General features: G+C 43.1%; 3 protein-coding genes across 12 annotated transcripts in view; 1 reads left to right on the forward strand and 2 right to left on the reverse strand.

The window, feature by feature from the left end:
* Nucleotides 1–17,423, reverse strand: part of Ubl3 (ubiquitin like 3) — a 91,617-nt gene extending 74,194 nt beyond the window's left edge. For 2 of the 7 annotated variants that reach the window (XR_013084856.1, XM_076808415.1), the window contains exon 1: nt 16,951–17,423. Coding sequence is in view for 2 of the 7 variants with exons in the window: in XM_076808420.1 (XP_076664535.1) it covers nt 16,951–16,980 (30 nt within the window). In the remaining 5 variants the exon portion in view is untranslated. The remainder of the gene's footprint in view (nt 1–16,950) is intronic. The other 5 variants (XM_076808416.1, XM_076808419.1, XM_076808418.1 and 2 more) reach the window with 5 other exon arrangements.
* A 174-nt stretch (nt 17,424–17,597) lies between these two features.
* Nucleotides 17,598–21,623, forward strand: LOC143366930 (tetratricopeptide repeat protein 5). The gene is made up of 8 exons (XM_076808403.1): nt 17,598–18,165; nt 18,361–18,711; nt 18,788–19,030; nt 19,107–19,160; nt 19,246–19,431; nt 19,711–19,883; nt 19,975–20,119; nt 20,197–21,623. Exons 1-8 carry the CDS (start codon nt 18,082–18,084, stop codon nt 20,314–20,316), a joined length of 1,356 nt encoding a protein of 451 aa, XP_076664518.1. The 5' UTR covers nt 17,598–18,081; the 3' UTR covers nt 20,317–21,623.
* The window catches only part of Tsl (membrane-attack complex domain containing protein torso-like), a 30,534-nt gene continuing 27,603 nt past the window's right edge, over nt 19,809–22,739 (reverse strand). For all 4 annotated transcript variants that reach the window (XM_076808412.1, XM_076808411.1, XM_076808410.1 and 1 more), the window contains exon 5: nt 19,809–22,322. In XM_076808412.1, coding sequence (XP_076664527.1) covers nt 21,927–22,322 — 396 coding nt within the window. In that variant the 3' untranslated portion in view covers nt 19,809–21,926. The remainder of the gene's footprint in view (nt 22,323–22,739) is intronic.

Below are 22,739 nucleotides of genomic sequence, written 5' to 3' on the forward strand. Positions count from 1 at the left end.
CCGGGTAAACGGGAGACGGCCGCGTTTGTGGTTAATTGTTTGCCATTGCGTAAACAAAGTAACACGGTGGCAGCTTCGGCCGGCCGTATAACGCAATTAACGGAACATTTTGCCGAGCAATTTCGCGCGAGTGTTTCGCAAAATTCTATCGCGTCGTTGAATCGGTACCAAGGTTACTAAGTTGCTCGCCGGTAATGGGATATCGCGATCGACTCCTTCAGCGATCCATAACACGAGCGGCAGCGAAAAAAATTAATCACTACTATACATTATTGATAGATACGCTGCGTAGATTGCGCGCGTAATATTCTCTAATTAACGTTTCCCTATATTCGCGGTGGTCGAATAATTTCCAGCTCATTACTTTGCAAATACAGGCCACGCGCGACTCAGAGCACAGCGTGGCTATTTGTTTTCTTTTATTTTCCAACGAGCGCCGCACAGTGGTCCGAAATCCCCATATCAAGGAAAAAATATAGTAACATCAATGTGAAACCTTCAATTTATACGAAACTTGCTATCCCGGGGTTTTTGAGGTCGCTGATTATAAATATGAAGTCAAAATTGATAAAAACAAAATATCTGCTTAGTGTAGGAGATATTTGTGTGTCAATATTAATGATTAAATTAAAATATCTCCTAAACTAATAGTTTTCCGACACAAGGTAATACTTTGTCATAGAAAATTATGAACTGAATAATCCAGTAATGTATTAAAAAATATATGGTTCCGTTTAACAAAAAACATCGGTGACCTATATACATATGCCCTTTATGCGTCCACATATAAAAAACTAATTACATTAAATTATAGCCTCCTAGAAACTATTCAACTTTTATCTAAAACATTTTTCGATGTTATGAAAAACGAAGGGAAGATACTCCAAATACTTACTGGTAAAAGTTATAGAAAAAATGCTCCCTGCACCAAAGCCGCAGGTTTACGCAGCTGAAACCTGTTTGATTATGTACTTAAAGGTATAATGCAGCACTAGTATTAAGTCTTACCTTGACGCTAGCTGTCGCGAAAAAGTAGTCTAATTAAACTTCGATTCTATTGTTAAAAATACCTATTTGTTCCACTTATGTCCTACTGAAATCAACGAGGGTGTCGTTGACTTAATTCATGTAATATATATGTTCAGTATGAACATAATCAAATTACGAAATTGCGTTTTTCTTTTTAATTTGCAGATAGTTGAAATTCTACTTGAAAGATAGTGTGTTTGTAACTCAAAATTGCAGGTGTTCTACTCCCCAACTTTCATATTATAATTTCCTTACAAATTAATGGTATTTACAGAAAATTCTTGTTGGTTCTGGTGCTTCAACTATCCTACTACGGAATTGTATTGAAAAAATTCTGTGTACTTAACATGCAAAAACTGACTTTTTTCCTCTATTCAAACCACTGTGCGCCGTGTCAATTTAGAAGCGGGCTGAAGCTTGCGCGCACGTTCAAGCTATCACAATCGCTGGACGAGCTGCTCAAGTTGCGCAGTAACTTGGACTGAAAGAAAGATATAACGATCGCGACCTGTCTCACGTGCTAATTGTAGGTACTTAGTATGTTAGTAGTAGAGAATTTATTCCGCGGAATTCCTTGAATGCACGCGGCCATTTCAGATCAATTTCTTGTTTAAACAGACGTGCCTCTGACTTGAACTGTTCGCAGTCTAATACAAGAGCATCTGTCTGTCGAAAGACACTTAGGAGCCAATATTAAACGGCTGGTAACGCGTTCTTCTCCCGTCTTACTCAATCACGAGATTAGTTGGACCACCATTATTGGGATTACAGAGAAAATGGGGCAAGAATAAAGAGATTAGAAGCGACCGGACTGGGTGAAGGTAAGGCTGCGGAAGACGGTACTTCTAACGCTTCTAACGCGACACATGATACGTATGTGCGATCGTATCACAGATCTCGTTCGTTTCTCTTGCGCAATAATTAATTCTGTCAAATATTCCGTATATCGTGGTACGATTAGGTAGCATACAGTGACTCGCATTAATAGTCGGACACTTTTTAAAATCGCATAACTTTTTTAGAATTGGTCCAAACGACTTGAGTTTTTTTTTGAGAAGCTAGGAGGATTAGTTTGCTAACTGACGCGTTTTGTGGTTTTGAAAAAAAAATGTATTTGGTTGGAATAGCGAAAATAATAGTAAAGGTCGATTTTTAAACTTTTTTTGTGAGCTTGTAATGAAAATTAAAAAAAAAAACCGTTTGTAGATTGCAGTAAGTTGTATACGTGCCTAAAATTTCATAAAAATCGGTTAACGTTGCTCCGAGCTACAAACGTTTAAAGATCGCAGAGTAAGGTCGAGAATCGCTGATTTCGGGAATTTTCGCGATCCAACCAAATACATTTTTTTTTCAAAACGACGAAACGCGTCAGTTAGCAAACTAATCTTTCTAGCTTCTCAAAAAAACTCAAGTTGTTTGGACCAATTCTAAACAGTTATGCGATTTTAAAAAGTGTCCGAATATTAATGCGAGCCACTGTATATTCTCCACTGACCTCGCGTTTCAAGCATCTTTCCACTTCTACCCTCATCTTTCGTCCACCGCACGCGACCTGACTCAATTTGAAGGATCTAGGATTTGGCGACAAATCCCCACGGTCGTGTGGTATTCGGTGACTCCTTTATTTTAAGCATCCTCCAGCAATGTGTCCTTAAACTGACGGTACAATAACGCCCCCCTCTCCGTCGCCTTCATGAATATTCATCACGACCCGTTATTCGCTTACACGAAACACGATTGTCTCGCGTAAACGTTCTCGGACCGGAGAAAGTTCGCTTCTCAAACGGCGTCGAAAACTCGGTGTAATTTCGCCGATTGTAATTTCCGGCTGTCATTCGGCGCCGCTATCGTTCCCCGCCACGTCCGTATCCGCAATTATTTCACCGAGGAGTACACGCTCGCGAACGATCGGCGGAATCGGGTCCAACACTTGCTTTTCACCGATAGCAGACACTCGAGTTCCGAGTAGCTCGGAAAAGGTACAGCAGAAGACTAATCAAACTTCCTTTGTACCGCACAGAAATTCTTACATCCTCAATAGTTACTATAAAATGATAGACAGTGAGCACGTGAACCGGGCGCAATATGTTGTAGTCTTTAGGGATATATATAAACATATCTTGAAGGATTTTTGACAATTTTGAATAATGCCGATTTTACAGCTGTTTGAAGGTAAGTGCTAACTTTTTTTCTTCAATAAATTATAACTATGGAAGTAGTAAACGGATGGAGATGAGGTTGACGGCGATTTGTAGAAAAGACATTGAAGTTTTAAGAAAAAATTACTTCAGTTTCAGAAACAAATTTTTTTAACCATTTTTGTGCAATTATTTTAAACAAATGCAGTTTTTTAACAACGGGCGCGATTTGAAAAATCTGAAAAAAAAACAGAACATAGTTCTACCCTTCCCCTTCATGATCTAATTGTCAAAAATATGGGCATTTTAAAATTGGCTTTGTAAAAATTGTCGAAAGTTGACGCTGCGTCGCCTTGATATGTTTATATATCCCTAAAGACTACAACATATTCAAATGTCAGCCACATCCGAAATGTTACACCAAAAAGTGTGCGATTTCGCGTGGAATGTCCCAGATAACAGATTACTATCACCCAAGGCCCGAGAAGAGTACGATCATCCAAAAAAAGAGAAAGAAGAAAATTTCAAGTTACTTGAATTCACTTTGATTTTCCATTTTTTTTTCTTTGTATGTACGCCACATTTCAGCAGCTCTGTAGCCTAGCACCATCTAGGTGACCACGAGTCACGATACAGTGAACCGGGCCACGCGCGAATCGGAATTTCGCAAGTACAGCACAAGTAGTCCGTGCACTTTCTCTTTGCGCGCGGTCAGGTACACTTTTACGAAAGCGTATAAAAACTTCCGCGGAATTGTGGCAATGAAAACGTTACGCAGAGGCCCGTTTTGTTGCTGGCGCGCAACGGAATCGGCGCGGCCCGCTCGGCTCGCTACGGAGCTGTTGAGTAATAGCCAGGGCCGCCGCGTGAAAGTTCGGCGGATCGACACGTTGCGAGCGCTAACGTTCGCAGTGTCCCTGTTTTCGGTTGCTTTTTACGCGAACGGTGCTACGTGACGGGCTACTTAACGCTCCCCAAGCGACGTTTTCCAGTGACGTCGGCGACGGCTGAAATATTAGACCGAAGCAAGAGTAATGGAGGTGTGTCCCTTTGACGGGCCGCGCGGGGGACTTTACGTGCTGCGGCGCGAAACTATTCGGGGAAATTCAATTACGTGGGATTAGGGTGGTTAATGTTCGTCGCATGAAGTCGATTTCTTCTGTGGATCCTGGCCCAGGAACGGCACTCCGGGGAAATTCTAAAATTCTCTAGAAACGTGTCGGTAGACGCTAGAATATAGCTTATCACTCCAAAATGTCAATGTTCTTACTAGGGGAGACCGGAGCTAGTTGTTACATTTTTCAGTTTTTTAAATTTTTTTTTTTGCATTCTATAATCAATACTATCAATGACTCTCACTTAAAGTACGTTCTTTCCTCTACCGATGACCGCTATCGCGTGTAATTAAACGAAAACCATGACTTTGAAACAAGCCATTTTTAAGGCCGAGACATGTTGTATCAACGTGCCCCGAGTAGGGGCTGGTTGTTACACAATACGGGGCAAATTGTTACAGGATTAAATTTTACGAAATAAGGCTTATTATGAGTAATATAATTATATTTTCCTTGGACAAAAGTAAGTTTATTAATGGCAAGAATCTATTACAATAAATGTACAATACAAAATCTATTTTAAAAATAATAAAAAAACTACTGAAGTCAGTTACACTAATTATCGTCGTCCGTTTCATACGGGGACTCGTGTCTATTATTTGTGACGGTTTTATTTCCCATCTGCCTTTTCTTTACTGTATGTTTTTTTTTATTTTTATGTCACCAGTTTCCTTTTTAAAATTTTTTAATAAAATCTTTTTAGTTTTTGATTTTTTACTTTACTTTATAAAAAGCTACAAGTTCATACCAGTTTGGTGTATTCTCATGTTCTTGGTACGAATTTGTAGCTAAAAGAACGCTGATTCAAACGTGATAATATTAGTTTACACACATTTACCTGTCTGTTCGGTAGAAAAGATTGAAGTAGAAAGAGAAAAGTTACTATTAGTACCGAAAACACAAAAAAAAACTGTAATAAAGTGCCAACGCGTGAACCGACTACAAACAAACAACATATACAACTGTGCATGGTTGAAACACATCAGCCACTTCATCGTCAAAGTGATAGTCCCAGCGAAAAAAATTTAAACTCCTTTGTAACAACCTTCCCCAGTAAAATCTAGCCCCGGTCTCCCCTACAAAAGCTTTAAATATCATCTGCGAAGATTTCTGCAGAGAAAAACCTACAAAAGAATTTTTCAGAGACGTTAAGTGAATTTGGAAATATTCCAATTTCAATTTGAAGTATCAGATACGTTCTGAAACTGCAGCAGTGTCGTTCCAGGGCTGGGGGTCGCGGTACTTTTTGAAATATATGTATGTAGATCGACTGCCGCGAAGATCACAGAGGAGAATGATGGCAGCGGCGAATGGGGAACACGATTTGTGGGCCCCCGAAGGCATGATGATTTTTTTACGGTTGGTTCATTTTCCAAAGCCAACATTTTTTGTTGCGCGTCCTACGCGGGGGAAACTGCGCCGCGTATATTAAATTTCACGTTCCCGCGGCCGTGGAAGGCGGAGGAAAAATACCGCGGCGGAATAATTCGGCGCGCCCCGTAAATACCGCGGAAATGGAAGATCGCGAAAGAACGAATTTAGGTTATCTCTGTGCCGCTCTGCACGCGGCCACGTAACGCCAGGGAAACTCGAGCGGTTTTGCGCCGCGGACGGGAAACTGTTACCCGCAAGAACCCCTCGTAAATTTGCTTGCCATGTCGTAACGACTGATCCTCGCCCTTACGTGCGAGCTTTAGGGCCGTTCCGGGCGCGATACACCTTTCTGGCTCGCGGATAGTATCTGGGACACGTTCACTCTGCGAAGCAGTGGGTGCCTCTGACGTCAGAGCCGCGCCGCAGAAGGGAACCAGCGACGAGCGTGGCAGAAGCATGGTTTCCAAAAGAGATCTATTACTAGCTAAAAGCCCTGACACGAAGGGACAAGTGGCCTATCACTGTGCGCTTCGTGTCTCGTCACTGGGGTTCCTGTGCTCTGGCTAAAATTATAACTTGGCGGACAGAAGACAAAGGATATTAAATGTATCCTGCTGCGCGTCGCAGCGCGAGTCATACCGGTGTCTTCCTCGAGGAGACCTTTGTACTTCCACCTTTAAGACACGAGCTTACGCGATACCAATCTCCGTTACAAAGAGACACAGATAGCGAGAAGCGCGAAAAGATAAGGTCAACTCCATCTTAAAGGCTCTGCCATTGACGTTGCGAGACTCGAACTCCCCGTTCGTACACACAATAGTGTTTTTCGTATTCCGCGAAAGCAGCCCGATATATATATATATCGAGCAGCACAGTACGAATGCACTCTGCTGCACTTACGGGGCGCTGACGTCAGGCACAAAGTCTTTGTCTGGCCAGTTCATCCGCCTTTCTCTGTTCCCTCTTCGCCCACTCTCCTACCCGTGATCCACGCCAGTCTCGGTCTCTCTCCACGATAGAGGCCGAAGCACGACTCTGGCCGTTTCTTTCTCTTCGGCACGGCCGTTACGGTTACCGTTTTCCGTGGAACCGCGGCGCGATGAGTCTTCCTCCAAGCCTTCTCTCTTTTCTTTCTTCCCTCCCTTCATTATCGTTCGCTTTGAAGCTCTAAGTAATTAATAGCGTAACGGAGATGACCCTTACCCCCTCTCGCGAATGTCTCGGCGTATTATTACGCTTTCAGAGATCCCCCCCCCCCCCTGGCATTGCGTGAAACGCGAGAACGCGTAGGTGGAATATAATTACGCGTTAGTTTTACCGCACTGCATTGGCAACGGAAGTCGTCCCCCCTCAGTGGGACGTTCATGCGACGGTTTGAACGGTGGCGAAAGGTTTCGGTGAAGGATGAACTGGTATCGGGCGGTTAAAGTCGACGGCGGGGTGGTAACAGGAAGAGGGTACGAGGGGAGAGACAACCTTTGGGACTCAATACCTAAGGAGAAACTAATCCGTTCCTAGTTCATTTTCGTCAAGGAATGCGGTGACCAAGGATCAGTGACGCACTCAGGGTTTAATCTTGGTTGGAGCCGAGTTGAAGGGATGAACATATTTTCAATACTAATTCAATAAAGGTGATTAAAATATATTTATTTGAAGATTAAAGTCCAGGTTTCTTTTCTTTTCACAAAGCCCCTTCTTTGGGGGCAGCCGAGTTGAACGGGGAAAAATATTTTCAATGTAAATCCAATGAAATTCATTAGGTGATTATAAAAATTGATTTGAAGAATATACCCCAGTTTTCTTTTTTTTCTTTACAAAGCTCTTGAATCACTTCAGTCGTGCTTACATTAATCTCCTTTTTCCTTTTTCTTCGCGAGGTGCCAGGGGTACTTCCTCCCTATGTACAAAAAAAGTGGAGAGATTTTGGGAACAGTTAATAAAAAAATAAAACTTACGATAGTGCACACCGCTTGGAACTACATGGTTCCCAAAATTTCTCCACTTTTTTTAAAGAGGCATTTATTAGTTGAAGACTTAACGAATCGAATTGTATTTTTTTTTCAAGCCGGACCGTGGGTGGGAACGTCAAATCACGATTTAAAACTTTGACATCGATTACTGTTAAGTTTATTAACAATAAACAAAATATTCTATATACGTTTTAAGAAAGCATTCCTTCAGCTTTAAAATGAACCCAAGACGGTGGCACTATCTTTAAAAATGACCGAGATATTACAGTTTAAGTGATGACGCGTCAGCCGATTTTGTTTAAATTTTCGAAACTTTAATATTAAATATATCGAAAACTATTTGACATAGGCCGTTGAAATTTAGTATACTTTGTTTTTGCAAGGTTATCGGCAAATGCTGTAATTTTGAAGAGAATCGGTGAAACTAAATTTTTCGCCTACTCGTTTTGACGTGGAATAGCTCATTAGCTATTCCAATGTAACTGGCCTGTTCTACAAATCGCGGTATCTACTTTTATGTCCCACAATCATCTTATAGTACCGCCAGGCGTATTCTATTATGCTATTACAATTATTACGCCTATCCCCGCGAATCGCGAGGTCTGGCTCGTGTCTGCCAGTTCGAAAGTGGAATTAGGGTGTGTAATTGCTTAATTCTACTTTATCACCGGCGACCAGGCACAAGAGGGAAACAGATGCGTCGCTTTTTACCAGCCGCTCGCAGAATTCCATCTGTTACGGTCCCCGCGGTTCATTGTGCCGGTTTATTATGGCAGGGATATCGGCTGGTTACGTGCCACTGTCGGATATTATCGCCGCTCGAAAACGATCGTGAATATAGCCCGGTTGCTTATGCACCTGTCCGTCGTCCCTGTTCTGCGCCGGTAACGAATTGAGCCGGCAATTGCGATACGAGAATATCGGCCCCGATGCAATCAGTCGAATGCAGTCCGCCAATGTATGCTTAACGTATCATGAATTTCGCGGAACCTAACTCATCGAATTTACATAGGTACCGGGGGGGGCTATTGGCTCCGGCACGACGGGACGTTCCGGGTCCATCTGAAAGCACCCATTTCGACGCCGCTACGTCGTGTCGCGCTTACCGCGAGAAATATTCCCGCAACGATTAATTAAGCCGCCCTCCGAAGCTCGTAAAAATCTGGACGGCGGTAGAGAAAGTTTCACAACATATGTCCCTTCGCTTTCTCAACGTACCAGAAGCTCTCAATATTTGATGCTGGGAAATGCGATTATAGGACTAAAGAGTGACCCAAGATATAGCCCCTTTTTGGGTCCCGCGATTTTGGAACTGAATTTTGTGCCAAATGATAGCTTATGATGAGACATCAATCCCGATATATTTTCAAGTTGAGGTGACAATTAGTTTCTGAGATATGAGAGGTGAAAATTCATTAACGCGTCAGCCCATACGCTTCGATGTATAGACTTTTATGTCGTTCCGATAATTTAAGCAATTATTTCCAGGGGTTTTGAAAATCTAAGTTCAGAATTTTGAAAATCTAAGTTCAGATTCGTTATTAGCAGTCAGCAAAACCCCTGGAAATAATTGTTTAAATTATCGCAATGACATAAAAAAATGTATACATCGAAACGTATTATGTTAATGAATTTTCACTTCTTTCACCTCTCATATCTCAGAAACTAATTGTCACCTCAACTTGAAAGTTTATCGGGATTGATGTCTCATCATAAGCTATCATTTGGCACCAAATTCAGTTCCAAAATCGTGGGACCAAAAAGGGGCTAAAAAAGGCTTCATTTTGGGGTCACTCTTTATAGGAAAGATCCAGGTTGCAATCCAGCTGAAGAGAGTAAAAAAAAAAAATTGTAAAGCTGTAGCAGCGCTGTTCACCTCGTTTCCAGCGTTTGTGAATCAATATTTAGCCTTCGGAGGTGTAATATAAACGACACCATTAAGCGAACGCGAAAACGTGGCAAGCAGAGAGAGAGAGAGAGAGAGAGAGAGAGAGAGAGCGAGAGAGCTTTGAAGAAGGCAGCGGAACGAGGCACGAGCAATTAAAACGGCGCAACTCTGTGTATGATGCGACGGTTTCTTTTGTCCTCCGTTTAAGCGAAGGTAATTTGCCACGAGTCACGGATCATGTAAGCCAGCCGGAGTGTTTCGCACACTTGTCGACGGCGCTCGGGGTGTTCCCCGTGAGATATTTGCAGGACAAACGGAGCCGGGCGGCGGGACGCTGCTCCAGCGCGGGCCTCTTCGAAATGAGCGCGTGCGCGCGTGCCGCGACAAATTTTTATTTGCTTCGCGCGTAAACAGGACCGGTTCCCCCTTATGAGCCGCGCCTCGCCTCAATATAGAGGCCCCATTAACGAGGACTTCCGTAGTACCGCGTGTAAACACGCCACGTGTTGTGCCCGGCGAGCAAAAAGAACAAGGGATTTAAAATAGAACGGGGAAACGGTTCCAAAGGCGAGTTCGTGAGCGCCAAAAGGGGGTCCCGAGTATTCTCTTGACGAGGGCTCGTGGCTTGCGGTTTAGTATCCGTCGCGCGCGCGCGCCATCGGAGACAACACTGTTATGGAAAAAACCTTCCCCCTGGCAACGCGATTCGTCGAACACGTTCGTGAGAAATGGCACGCTAGTGTTCAAGTTTGGCGTGAGATTATTAAAAAAGGGGAAACAAGCGGAGGATGTATACGTAACAGAATTATATATAAATTTAAGCGCGTGTGGTATGAAAATTGTGGGGAACAAAAAGATATATAGTGTTTGGATAAAATCATTAATTTTTCGTGGAAGTTGGGGCCCTCCGAACCGTAGGCTAAAGTAGCCGAATATGACAATCTCTGCTAATATGAGACCCCAGCTTATCTCCGCTACAGAACTCTTGAATGTCACAGCGATGCTAATTCTTTAATAAGCGTGTATTAGTGGTTTTGTCCGCACAGTGGCATTGTAATCAATTGAGCATCTTGAGCAAGCACATATTTATGAAATACGTTGCAGAAAGTTTTTGAGGTGGTTCGATTAACTTACAAGTACCTCTGAAGTGGTAAGTGTATAATGATTTTTACAAATATTCTTTTATTTTCACATATACTCTATTCGACTGCCGATGTTACAATCGCCCCCGACCAGGTTTTTCAACTTAAATTATAAATTTTTCTTAACGAGCCACTTAAAAGTGACAAGTAACGACCAGTATTACTTTAAAATTCGCCAGATTAAATATTAAAAAACAGAGAAAACACGTACCTGCAAAGGTAGTATTTATATTACAATTTTAAATCAGTAAGGAAAAGTTACTTTAGGGTATCGAAAAGTTATTTTCTTCGCTATGCATGTCTATTCTGTATCTATACTGCTAGAATATGGATGCGTGTATTCGAAACGTCATTCTCCATCATAAATCCAAAATTTCTGTTAATATCTATCATAAGTTTTCACACATTTAACGTGTTACAATCGCCCCGGTCTACCCTACTTCCCAGTAGGTTGCTAAAGAATGCATATTCTACTTTTAAACCGTGTATCGACTTTTAATAAAAGTGTTCTCAGTGAAGAGTAACGATGTTTTCAAGAAATGGGTCTCATATTCGGCTGCTTCACCCTAACCATTAAAATACCACTCGAAACTAGAGTCCGCTCCGTCGACTGGTTCCAAAAACCGTCGCCTGATAGCAAGAATGGAAACAGCGAGGTTCGCGATAACAATCAAGGTTTCCTCGTGTAAAACGCTCGATCGGAGTACGTTCCGCGAGCACGGCAGAAAGAAACATCCACGTGGTAGTGTTTTTTAACGAGCCGCGATCCCGCATCGGTCGTGCAGTTCGCCTTGATCCTGAGCCACTTAGGAAACTGTACGCACGCCATCGATCGTATTCCCCCGTTACGCTTCGAGTGCTGGGCGCCGAGTGTCCGATCCGCATCGCCTTTTCGCTTTTCCAGTGGCTCACGATACGTATCGTAAAACTCCAGCGAGCAGTATCTCGATCCCGGGCGGCGTTAAAAAGCCCCCAGGCAGCGAAGGCAACGGTAACTTTCCCTGGTGAATAGGGGACACGTTACGAGCGGAACCGCGCGCTGCCCGCAGAGGTAGCGAGCGGCAGCTTCCGCTTTGAAACGGGACGCATCAAACGGGATCAAGCGCGTATCAAAGAAACAGAGAGAGAGAGAGAGAGAGAGAGAGAGAGAGAGAGAGAGAGAGAGAGAGAGAGAGAGAGAGAAAGGGAGGGGGTAGGCAACGGGTGATCTGCTCTCGGGTTTAAAAGCGTTCGAGCCTCTCGCGGAGGGAAACGCTTTGTCCTTTCGTCCAATGTGTTCGGAAGTTCCAGCGGCACTGCAGTCGGCTTCATCGATACGCCCTCGAATTAGAGCGCGTGTGCTCAGAAAAGCTTGATCGCTCGAATAACTCGCGAGCACCCCGGCCGACTGCATTCGGTGGGAAATAGTCGACGCCGGCACGATCGATGCGGCAACAGTCCTCCGCGTACCGAGCAAAGCTAATCGAATCGTTTCGAGTAGGTAGTTTTCATCAACGATCATACGCGGGGGTTCGAGCATTGACTTTGATGAAGCTGCTTCTCGATAGGAAATACGAAATATCTAACAAAGTACCTACTCGTCCCTTCTGGATACTTTTTCGATACAGAATAACGAGGGGGATCAGTGTATGTGGAAAAAGAGAGAGAGAGAAAAAAAAAGGTACGCGCATGCTGCAGGTAGACTTATCGAGGAAATTCTAGCGACGAGAGGATGGGACACGTTAGAAAAGTTCTCCGTCTTTATTTGGAAGGGACCAGAGGCCGCTCTAGACTCGGCCTGCACTTTCGACGGGGGAAAAAAGCTCACGTCCCGACACGGGAAATCGATTTGGACGTTGGACAATAGCGGACCTCGCCTTGATCCGTTCGTCAGCCCCCGACTCTTTCGTACGGATAGCTCGATTTTTACTTGTGCGAGCGATCGGGGCGAAACGAGGAGGGGCTGGCCGCATTCACCACGGTTTATTGTTCGCGGAGGAAGAAACATCTCGTGCAGACCGAGCCCGACATCCCTTTTCCAGGGAAAGAAAAGAAATGTATGCGTTCTGTTCTTTAATCGACCTTGACCGTGCCTCTCTCTCTCTCTCTCTCTCTCTCTCTCTCTCTCTCTCTCTCTCTCTCTCGCTCCTTCTCACTCACCCCCCGCTCGATATCAACGACAATGGCGCGGGGCTGCAACGAAATCGCCCGCAATGAAACACTTTGTTCCCTTCAGGCTTTATGTACCTCGAACAGTCGAACTTCAGCGAATATCATTGATAAACCATGTATACCGCAAGTGAAGCGAACGGCGAGGATTCAGCGATGATCAAGGACTTGCAGACGTCGCGGTGGAATCGAAACTTAACTCTTTCTTTCTTTTCTTTTGTAACGAGAAATGGAGATGAACTGCATGTGTCTAAGATGATCGCGTTAGCTTTGATAGCTCCCAGATGCGAGAAGAGTACCTTTCTGTTCACAAAATCATAGCGGCAGTGGGGTTTTAATGGGTAAAAATCCCACACTACCCTGCCGACCCCGGGGGATTCCCCCTCTGAAGGAGTCGGGGTGCCTTTTGAAGATTTCCCCAAGCTAAAAGAAAAATTTATAAAAAAAATAATTTATAAAAAAATTTTATAAAGTTTTTTTTAACGTGGAGACATCTTCGAAAGGCACCTCAACGTCTCCAGAAGGGAATGTCCCGCGGGCGCCAGGATAGTGTGGGATTTTTACCCATTAAGACCCCACGGCCACTATGAAATTTTTAATAATTTCCATGTAAATATCTCTATTATTAAGGCCCATTGGCAGAAACGCTCGGACACCTATTTACTTATTTTCTACACAGATCCATTGTGCCAAGGCTCATCAAAATCGGTGCTACCACATGGTGTCCTCCCCTTGTAAGAGTTGGTCAAACAATTGATTCCGAAATGAATTTTGAGATGTAGAGAACAAATCTATATTCGCGAGGCACTGATTGACCTCCTCCATGGCACGGATTATGGGGTCAGCAGTAGTGTTCCTGATTTTTCCATATTTTTTGTTTCTCGAGAAATCAGAAATGGGAAGATATTTCTTGAGAATTCGCGAGAATTCGCGAGAAATTGAAAAAAATATTGAAAAAATTATATGTTTTGAATAATGTTGATAATATTTATCAAAAACACAAGAAAACTTTAACTAAATGATTATTCCTGTCTAATTTATACAAAACTTGTGTAAATGAAAAAATAGATATTAAATATAATTGGTAAATTTATTTATTTAATACAAAACTTGTACAAAGCGACACATTACTTTTTGGTTTTAAAATTTACTTTTAAATAGCAGAATGCGTCTAATGTAGCGTCAGCGAATCTATTTCTTTTTTGTGGCAAAATCTGCTACTGTTATATTTTGAGGTTTTATATATAGCTATCTTGGGTGTTAAATGAAAAATGCGTCTTTTGACCCTTTTGGAAGAAATTCTGGATCATGCAAAAATTTTATACGTATAAATTTTTCTAAATTTTTAAATAACAATTTAAGAGCACCTCCAGCAGTTAATAATATCTAATTTTCTGTACTGTGATTTTCTATTGGAATTCATATGGGTTCTAATGTTATTGATAAGATGTATTTTAAATTGTAGATGTGTTTATACGTTCGCGATTAACTAGTAATACATTCATTTACGAAAATAAATGAGATTTATAATATTTTTCCTAGACTTAAGTTTCTCGAGAAATTATAGTATTTCTCGAGAAACAAGAAATAAGCAATTATAAAATTTCTCGAGAAATTCTCGAGAAGGAACACTAGTCAGCAGTATAGTAGTGATATTCCGGTATTCTTTGTCTTAAAGAGGGGTCTCGTACGCACTGTTTCAGGTCGGCACAGAAACCGCGAAATGCGTAACTTGCTCCCTCGATGCGAGGAGGGAGAAAGTTTCTTAGAGAATATCAGAACCGTGGCGGCGGAAATTTTGCTTCAAGTAGAGAATTTGTCAATTCGTGCGAAGACTTGCCGGTAAGCTAGTGCGCAAGGAACAATTTATATCGGAGCAAAGTGGAAACTTATGAAGATATACAGCTAGGTACTTCTAACGCCCACTCGGCTCGAACCATTTAACATTCCCCTGCGAATACGTCGCCCGCAGGATTAAAATAAATAACGGAACGCCCGCGACATCGGCAGTCGAAAGGTCGCGGAATTCGCTGGCGGAGCGGCAGTTCGCCATGAATTTCAATTTGCACGATTAATTCTAACGAAACTAACCTCCGGCTCGCAATTCTCCGCGGAAAACATTTCTTAATTGAAAACTCGCCGTCAGCGTGGCGGAACAGCTGCCATTTGCTTAGAGTTTTTCGCCGCTCCACCGCGTACAACCCATATAATCTTAATTATCGCGAATTTTTACGCAATTCTTTCGCAAATCATTTTAATCCTTTGCTACCACGGTTTTCCTCAATCTAAGCGTATCGATCCCAATGAAAATCGCATTACAGCAGAGTTGGGCAAAATGTAATCTAATTACAACTTACAAATTAGGATTAAAATGTAATTGTGTAGTTATTTACACATTATTTTCTGTAATCGTTAATTTAGATAGTTGACCATTTGGTTTCGTCAACTACCTAAATGAACGATTACAGAAAATAATGTGTAACCAACTACGCAATTACATTTCAATCCCAATTTGTAAGTTGTAATTAGATTACATTTTGCCCAACTCCGCATCACAGTGACCCACATAAATTCTGTTTCCGTCCCGAAGAATTCTCCTTCACCTTCTTTCATCCCTCTGCTAAAAATTCAGAAGCCAGCACTCCGACTAAGATCCGTTAAACAAGCACCCACCAAAGTTGTAACAATCCCGCGGAGGTAAACGGAGCGTCGAAGGCGCCATTTTCAACGTGCCGCGACCAAGAAAGTGCCGACCTTGGGCGATGAAAAATTCAAAAGGAACAGCTACTACCGCCGGGGATTAATAAAACAATGGTCCGTTGGAGGCGATCCTTATTTTCCTTCCCGTTTCCATCGCTCGGCTGGCTTCGCCGTAAATCTTCATTCGCCCGTGGCGAGGAGCGTGATCAATATCGCCAATTAATCGCGAGGAGGGCGGCAGACGAAAATAGACGTGAACAGCCGTGCATAATGGGCGCGATGCAGGCGCACAAATGTTTTCCATCTATTTTACGGCCTATCGCTGCCACCGAATTTTCGACGGCCGCGATATTTTTAGAGGGATAGGCCGGGTCGCGGATCTATTCTAAAGCCCGCGCGGTTAAACGCGTGTCCCACGGCTAACGAACGTGCCCCCTTCTGCCCGCTGATTTAATAACACCCAGACGGCAGGGGGGACGCGAGAATCGATGGAAGAAGGCGCAACGGCGAGCGCAAAGGCTTCTTTTGTGTCGCGCTAATGCGATTGGTGGTAATTAAACGGGCCCGTTTAGAAGCGACGCGTGCACTTCGCACAGGAGCGAGCGACTTTGTGAAAACGCATCCGCAGTCAGATCGGAATACGCGTGGAACGCTCGCTGCGACTTTCGCGGGACGACTGATTCGTTAGGAGCGGAGGATTCCGACCAGCGGAATATAACAGCCGAGGCAGGCTCTCCGCTCGAAAGAGGCGAAGAAGGAGCACAAGTGCGATTGCGAGTACAACTGGGCGAACTTAAAGGGGAGTCCCCGGAAATCGAAGGCGCGCGCGGTAATTAATCACTGGCGCCAATTTATGGCGGCACTGAAACGGTTAGGAATAGGTGAATCTCTGCTGACGAGGTTACTCTTACGAGGCACGATATCACGGTAACTGTACGCGGTGAATGAAGCGAGCGTCAAAATAGTAGGCACATTGGTGGGGTGAGACGCGTTTGCCGCGCGAAATTCGGTTCCGCCGTTAAATACTCCCGATCGGTCGAGTGGCATCTCTCGGTGACTGGGCAGTGTCCGAGCGAGGGACATTTGCATCGACGGATTTGAAGGAAACGGGCAGATAGTGCGCCGACAACGCGAGAGGGGGGAGAAAGAATAACGAGATACTGGTATATCGCTGCTACGAGGCTGCACATCCGTTGCCCGATCAGGAAAGGAGGCAGTCGCCGATACGCGCGGGGGCATCTCTCATTGATCCGAGGGAGATTTTACGCATTGACGGTTTCATTGCCGTGGCTCGGTGAATAAAAGCGCGGCCGAGTAAAATGATAGCCACCGGGATCGGTAACGGGCGCCGGGGGGGGGATTGCGTGGATGCGAAGGACGAAGGCTAGCGAGGAGGCGGAAGGGTGCGGTAGACATGTTAGAGAGGCCGAAAGTGACAAGACTCACCTTGTCCGATGGTATGTTGCGCGAACTCATCGTAGATGGGTGACGAGGGTGCCGCGAGGAATCCAGAGGCCGCCCGTAATCTGACCCAACGCCGAGCTCCCCGTGTGACACAGGCAATGGAGGTACGGTGACAGGAGCGAGAAAGCCAGTGCGACGCACTTGTACTCTTTGATGGAAAACACACTCACGCTATCACAGCTCACTATTCCGGGACCATCTCGGCCCGAGCCCTTTCCGCTGCCCGATCACTCACTCCGACACCTGTCGTTACTTGTACATGTCGGGCGCGAAATATTTCGGTAACATGTTGCGGGCAATGCACACGGAATACGCTCTGTAGTTTCAACCGCACGCACCCACCGTCCCAGTCTCACAGCCAAACACATAAAATGGCGATCCTGAGACGATGCAGCCTCACTGGGCAAGCTTCGGTCACGGACTACGCGCAACGACTAGTCGCCCCGTTCGACTCGCACCCCCCGCCAGTAGTGGGAGGAGCTCCCGCGACGCTCCTATTGGTGCGCCGTGCAACTATTAGAGAATATGCGAATGAGGCTTGAGAATAATGTAAAGGGTGCCTCGTGCTGGAAAGTTTATTACAAGTACTTCATTGGATTTATGGAATCGTTTCTGTAATTTCCAAGTGGCCGCTTTTATGTTTTCTTGTCGATTTCTTATTATTCTTTAAGCGTGCTTTAGGTGTAATGGGTTTTAAGGAAACTTGGAGACTGTAGCGCTTTGTACGGGACACCGTGTATAGGTTTAATCGTGAATCGTAATTTATTTTTGTATTATTGTTTCGTGATTAATGTCTCTTCTTTTTAGTAAGATGTGGAATTATTGGTAAATCTGTTGCATTGCGGGGATATTTTGTTGGAAATAAGATACTATTGATGGCATTGTAAACAGTGCCTTACGCTAGTGGCACATCAATATTTGTACATAACCTCTTTTGTTCGCTGTTGTACAGTTATTAACATTTTGACAGTTTGCGAATGACAGATTATATTGTTTTGTTCCGGCGTTGATTCGCGTGCAAGCGTGAACGATGTATAATGTTACGTACTTCATGTATATTTGACGCACAATAAAATATCTGTGATAAACTCTTTGATGAAAGTATTTTAAAAAATGTCCGCAATTATAGACGATAAAGTGGTTGCAGGGGCACAATCTGCGAATGTTGTCAAAGAAGATCCTATCGTTGCGTTGACGGTACATACCGTTTCAAATTCTAGATTTATGCGATTTATAGTCCTGCCTATACTTTCTTGTCGCTTCGTAGAAAATAACTTCGCCCTATCTCCTTCTAAACGGCAGTAACGTTATTTGTTGCTATAGTCTGAATATCTGAGAAACACCGCGACACAGTTTTACATGCATTCTTTATTCTTCTAACGTCTGTTGTAGGAAAAGGTAGATACTTTGTACTTTTTTCGAGACCATTACTTTGAGAATCATTCCATCGAAGAAGCGATTAAAAAGAATGGCGACGTGGAGAAAGAAATGAGAGACGCGTTGAACAAGTTCGACGAGTGCAAAGGGTACGAGATCGACGGCTCGCGGGCAAAGTATTATTACTTGAAAGGGAAAGCGTTGAATGTTACAGAACACTTTACCCAGCAAGCGGAGGAGTTATTAACTAAAGCTGTGAAGCTAGAACCTAACTTAGTAGAAGCGTGGAACGAATTAGGAGAATGTTATTGGAAGAATGATGACATACAACAGGCGAAGAATTGTTTCGTCGGTGCTTTACGCCATGTAAAAACTTTTTAATAATCATATACCCTTCGGTTCTCGATCTTTTATTACAATAATTTAATAATAAACCTTGCAGGGTAGAAATAAAATATCTTTAAGAAATTTGTCAATGGTACTAAGACAGGAGCCTGTTTCAAACGCTGAGCAACGAATTCAAAATGTACAGCAGGGAATGGAATATGCTAAAGAAGCGGTCAGTCTCGACACAGCGGATGGTACTTCTTGGGCGATCTTAGGAAATGCTTATTTGTCTTCCTTCTTTACAATAGCACAGAGCCCTGCAACTTTACGCTTCTGTATGTCGGCTTACGTGCAGGCAGTGAGTTACTTACGATACGATTGTTCTTAATCTATAGCCTCAGCGTCCAAGAGTAACATTCTTCAATTATTTCCAGGAGAAAGACATCGTAGCGGGGAGTAATTCTCATCTGTTTCATAATAAGGGAGTGGCAAGTACTTTATAAACGCAGAATATAGCGCAAAAGTTAGCGTAACTACTTAGTAATCGGTAAACATTTATATAAATTGTATCAGGCTTTGAAATATCAAGAGGAGTATAGTTGCGCATTGAAGTCATTTGAGAGAGCGATGTTACTGGATCCAATATGGGAGACACCGCATAGTAAAAGGGATGAACTGTTACAATACTTGAAGGATGTACAAAATTTAGTAAACAATAACGGAAGAGTGAAGCCTAAAAGATTGTACCAGATGATACGGGTATTTAATATTAAAGAAACATATGTGTTCTCTATATTTAAAACGACTTGACAATGCCTTTCATCTTGCAAGACTATATCGACGTGCGTTACGAAAACGAAGGCAAACGTGCTATTTTTCGTAAGAAAATTGAAACGTGCTATTTTTCGTAAGAAAATTGAAACGTGCTACTTTTCGTAAGAAAATTGAAACGTGCTACTTTTCGTAACGCACGTCGATATAAACGTAACGTATGCCGTTGGTACATATACATATTTATAGGTTTCTGATTCAATGTAGGCATTGGATGTTAAACATTTGGGACCATACAAAGGTGGCTCTTTTACGTCTGGCCAGAAATCCGTAAAATTAGAATTAATATCTCTGAAAGACCTAGCTGTTGGAGTGAATCCCGAGAAAGTTATATTGGGGAAAGTAGTGTGTTGGATACAAGACACTGATTGTGTACCTTTGTGAGTACAGTTTGTAATGTTTAAATAATCGTAAACACGTAGGAAATAGTGTTTATTACCTTGGCTAATAAATACACATGTAACTTTCCAGCGCATTTTGTCTCGTCGACGAAGAGAAGACATGCATCGCCGTAACTATATACAACCTGGCCAAAGGTCGCGGAGTTACCGTGGGAGACTCTGTTGCTATACCCGAACCTTACGTTATTCATCAAAAGTTCACTTATTTGAATAACGTGAGTGAACCGTGTATAGACGTAGTATATTGAAAGTCGAAATTAAAAATAATCTATGCAAATATGCTTTCTTTCAGGAGTTTGACTTCAAATCTATTCGCGTCGAAACGCCAGTTATATTGGTCGTTAACGGGAGGAAGCTAGGTAGGGAGCAACAGGCCTCTGCGAAGTTTCACACTTTTAAGAAAACCGACTAACGAGCTTAATGCACAAACTTTCATCTAAGAATTTATAGTGAAATATAGTTGACAGTGAGACTTTTTCCTATAACTCGAGCGCGGAAGTGTGTCATCGTCAATAGCCGATGTGATATTCGAATTTTAAGTCCAAGTATTATCATTACATACCTAGAATTAAATGATCTTACCACAGTCAATATTGCTGGAGATAGGTGAATAGACATTACATTGTTGCGCGTTCACTCGTGAAGATATCGTTCAAGTTGGAGAGAATTTTAAAAACTTTTCACATAATTTGTTGCTTACATGAAAGTTCACGTCCCGTAAGTATTGTTATATTTTATTTACGATACGTTTACCTTACAAGGGACTCTCAGGAACCTTAATTCACCGATTGTGACGAGACTTTGCGCATAGATGTAAGAAATCGTTGAAATTACGTACAATTACATTTTTGCAAAGTAACTTCAAAATTGCAGTAGCATATTTTTGTAAAACCTTGTTAAACGTTAGATTCGGAGGGTAATATTACTTCTTAGGAGCGTTTCAAGCAACGTTTCACAAAAATCCGTGGGTTCGGGTTCGCAGGGTTCCCTTGCTAGCTTAAACGTCAATTACAATACAATTTATACATAGTACAGTTGAATTACGTATAAAAATACTGATTTGTGTAACATTCCTGTGTATCTTTTAATCTATACACGATTTCGAATTCCTCGTCGATTGCTAACTTTAACATTACAAGCCTACTTTTATGAGAGACAATAGTTAAACGAACATTACGATTAAAGTAGCACGTAACATTTCACTTACAAACGGACCACGTAATTTTCAACACAACTTTTGTTCATCAGTCGTTTCACCGTGCCAATAAAGTGAACTTTGACTTGTTCGTATTATCGACGTAAACTAATCCCTCTTTTTTTATACGTACTCAAATATTTATATCCATTCATTAAAAACTCGACTAAAAACGTCCATAACTTTCTAAGGATGAAATCTACTTGTAATAAGCATCACGTGTATCGGTTGATCGATCGAATTTCACTTCGCTCGAAGAAAAAGAACAGAATCAAACTCAACGGAGAAGAGAAAAAACCGCGAATCTTGTTTCTATAATTATCGCGTTATCCTCGATTAGGAAGGGAATGGAAATAGTACGATGCGAGCCGGTGGCAAGGATACAACGATGAGTACAGGAACAAGCGGTCGCTTATTTTTCAGTCAGGACACCTTTTGCGAAAAATGCTTGTGATATATTTAAAACGTTTGTATAAAAATGTTTTCTATTATCGATTATAATAATAAATACTTATTTATAACAACACGGTTGTCAGCCGTTTCCCTATTGTATCCTAGCGTATCCGTTCTACGTAAAACGATAGCGAACTTTTCCAGTGGACCATGACTAACGGCTTGATCGTCTTTTAGTGATCGTCGTATTGTCACAGATGATCGATCCCCGTCGGAGTCATCGGTCGACACTTCCTCCATCATCATTTTTTCTGGGTGCATTATGTGAGCGAGCAGCGTGGGCCTCTGCGCGACGGATACCATCGCGCGCAAGCGGAGCAGAGGCACGACCTGTTCGTCTCCTTTCGGGATCAGGTAGGCACGGTGCATCCTCCTCACATGTTCACCTCCCACAATTTAAAGTAATTGTCGATCACCTCGAGGAACCACTCGCGTCGCTGAGGATCCTTGAAGATTGGCGCCAGCGTCCGCAGCTGCAGCTGCAGCAGAGCCTCGTTACCAAGCAGCCCGTCCAGCTGCTTCAGCAGGGTCGCGTCTCCGTGCAATTTCAGCAGACTGGCGTATGTAAATATGTAGTATTGGTTCCGTAGCCGCTCCACCGCCCATGCCTCGACGGTGCGGTTTCCGCTGGCCGCTTGTATGGAGCCCATGTGCTCCGCGTACCACGGCGAGAAGTAATTGCTTAATTCAAGATTAGAGAGGTCCGCCACGCCACGCGTCTTCAGGCGCTCCTTTATGCGCAAATACGCTTGTGGCGTGTAGACGAACACCTGCAACAGACACTTTACTTTAATAACAGTCATTTACTTCCTGCTTCTTTGTCTAATCGATCGACGTAGGCGACACGGTGCCATCGCCGTCCTACCCGCCAGCAATTTAATTAATCGTCAACTACAGACCGCAACACATCCGTAAGATAGATACAATAAACCACCTACGTTTACCTTCGAATCATAATTACACTCGTCTCGAGAGGTCTAAGAATTCTTCGCGAATAAAGATATTTATCATTGTTAAAGCACTAGAGGCTAGATGCTCGACGAGTATACACAGTGAATTTCAGCTAACAGAGTTGCGCAACTACCACCCGAGTTCGATGATGGAAATTATCCAACACTCCACAAGACAGACAAGTCTCATCGTCCATCGTGAGTCTCCCCCGATATTAAAAGACAAGGATACCAGCT

This window comes from Andrena cerasifolii, chromosome 3 (assembly GCF_050908995.1).
Source record: "Andrena cerasifolii isolate SP2316 chromosome 3, iyAndCera1_principal, whole genome shotgun sequence".
Classification (NCBI taxonomy): Eukaryota; Metazoa; Arthropoda; class Insecta; order Hymenoptera; family Andrenidae; genus Andrena; species Andrena cerasifolii.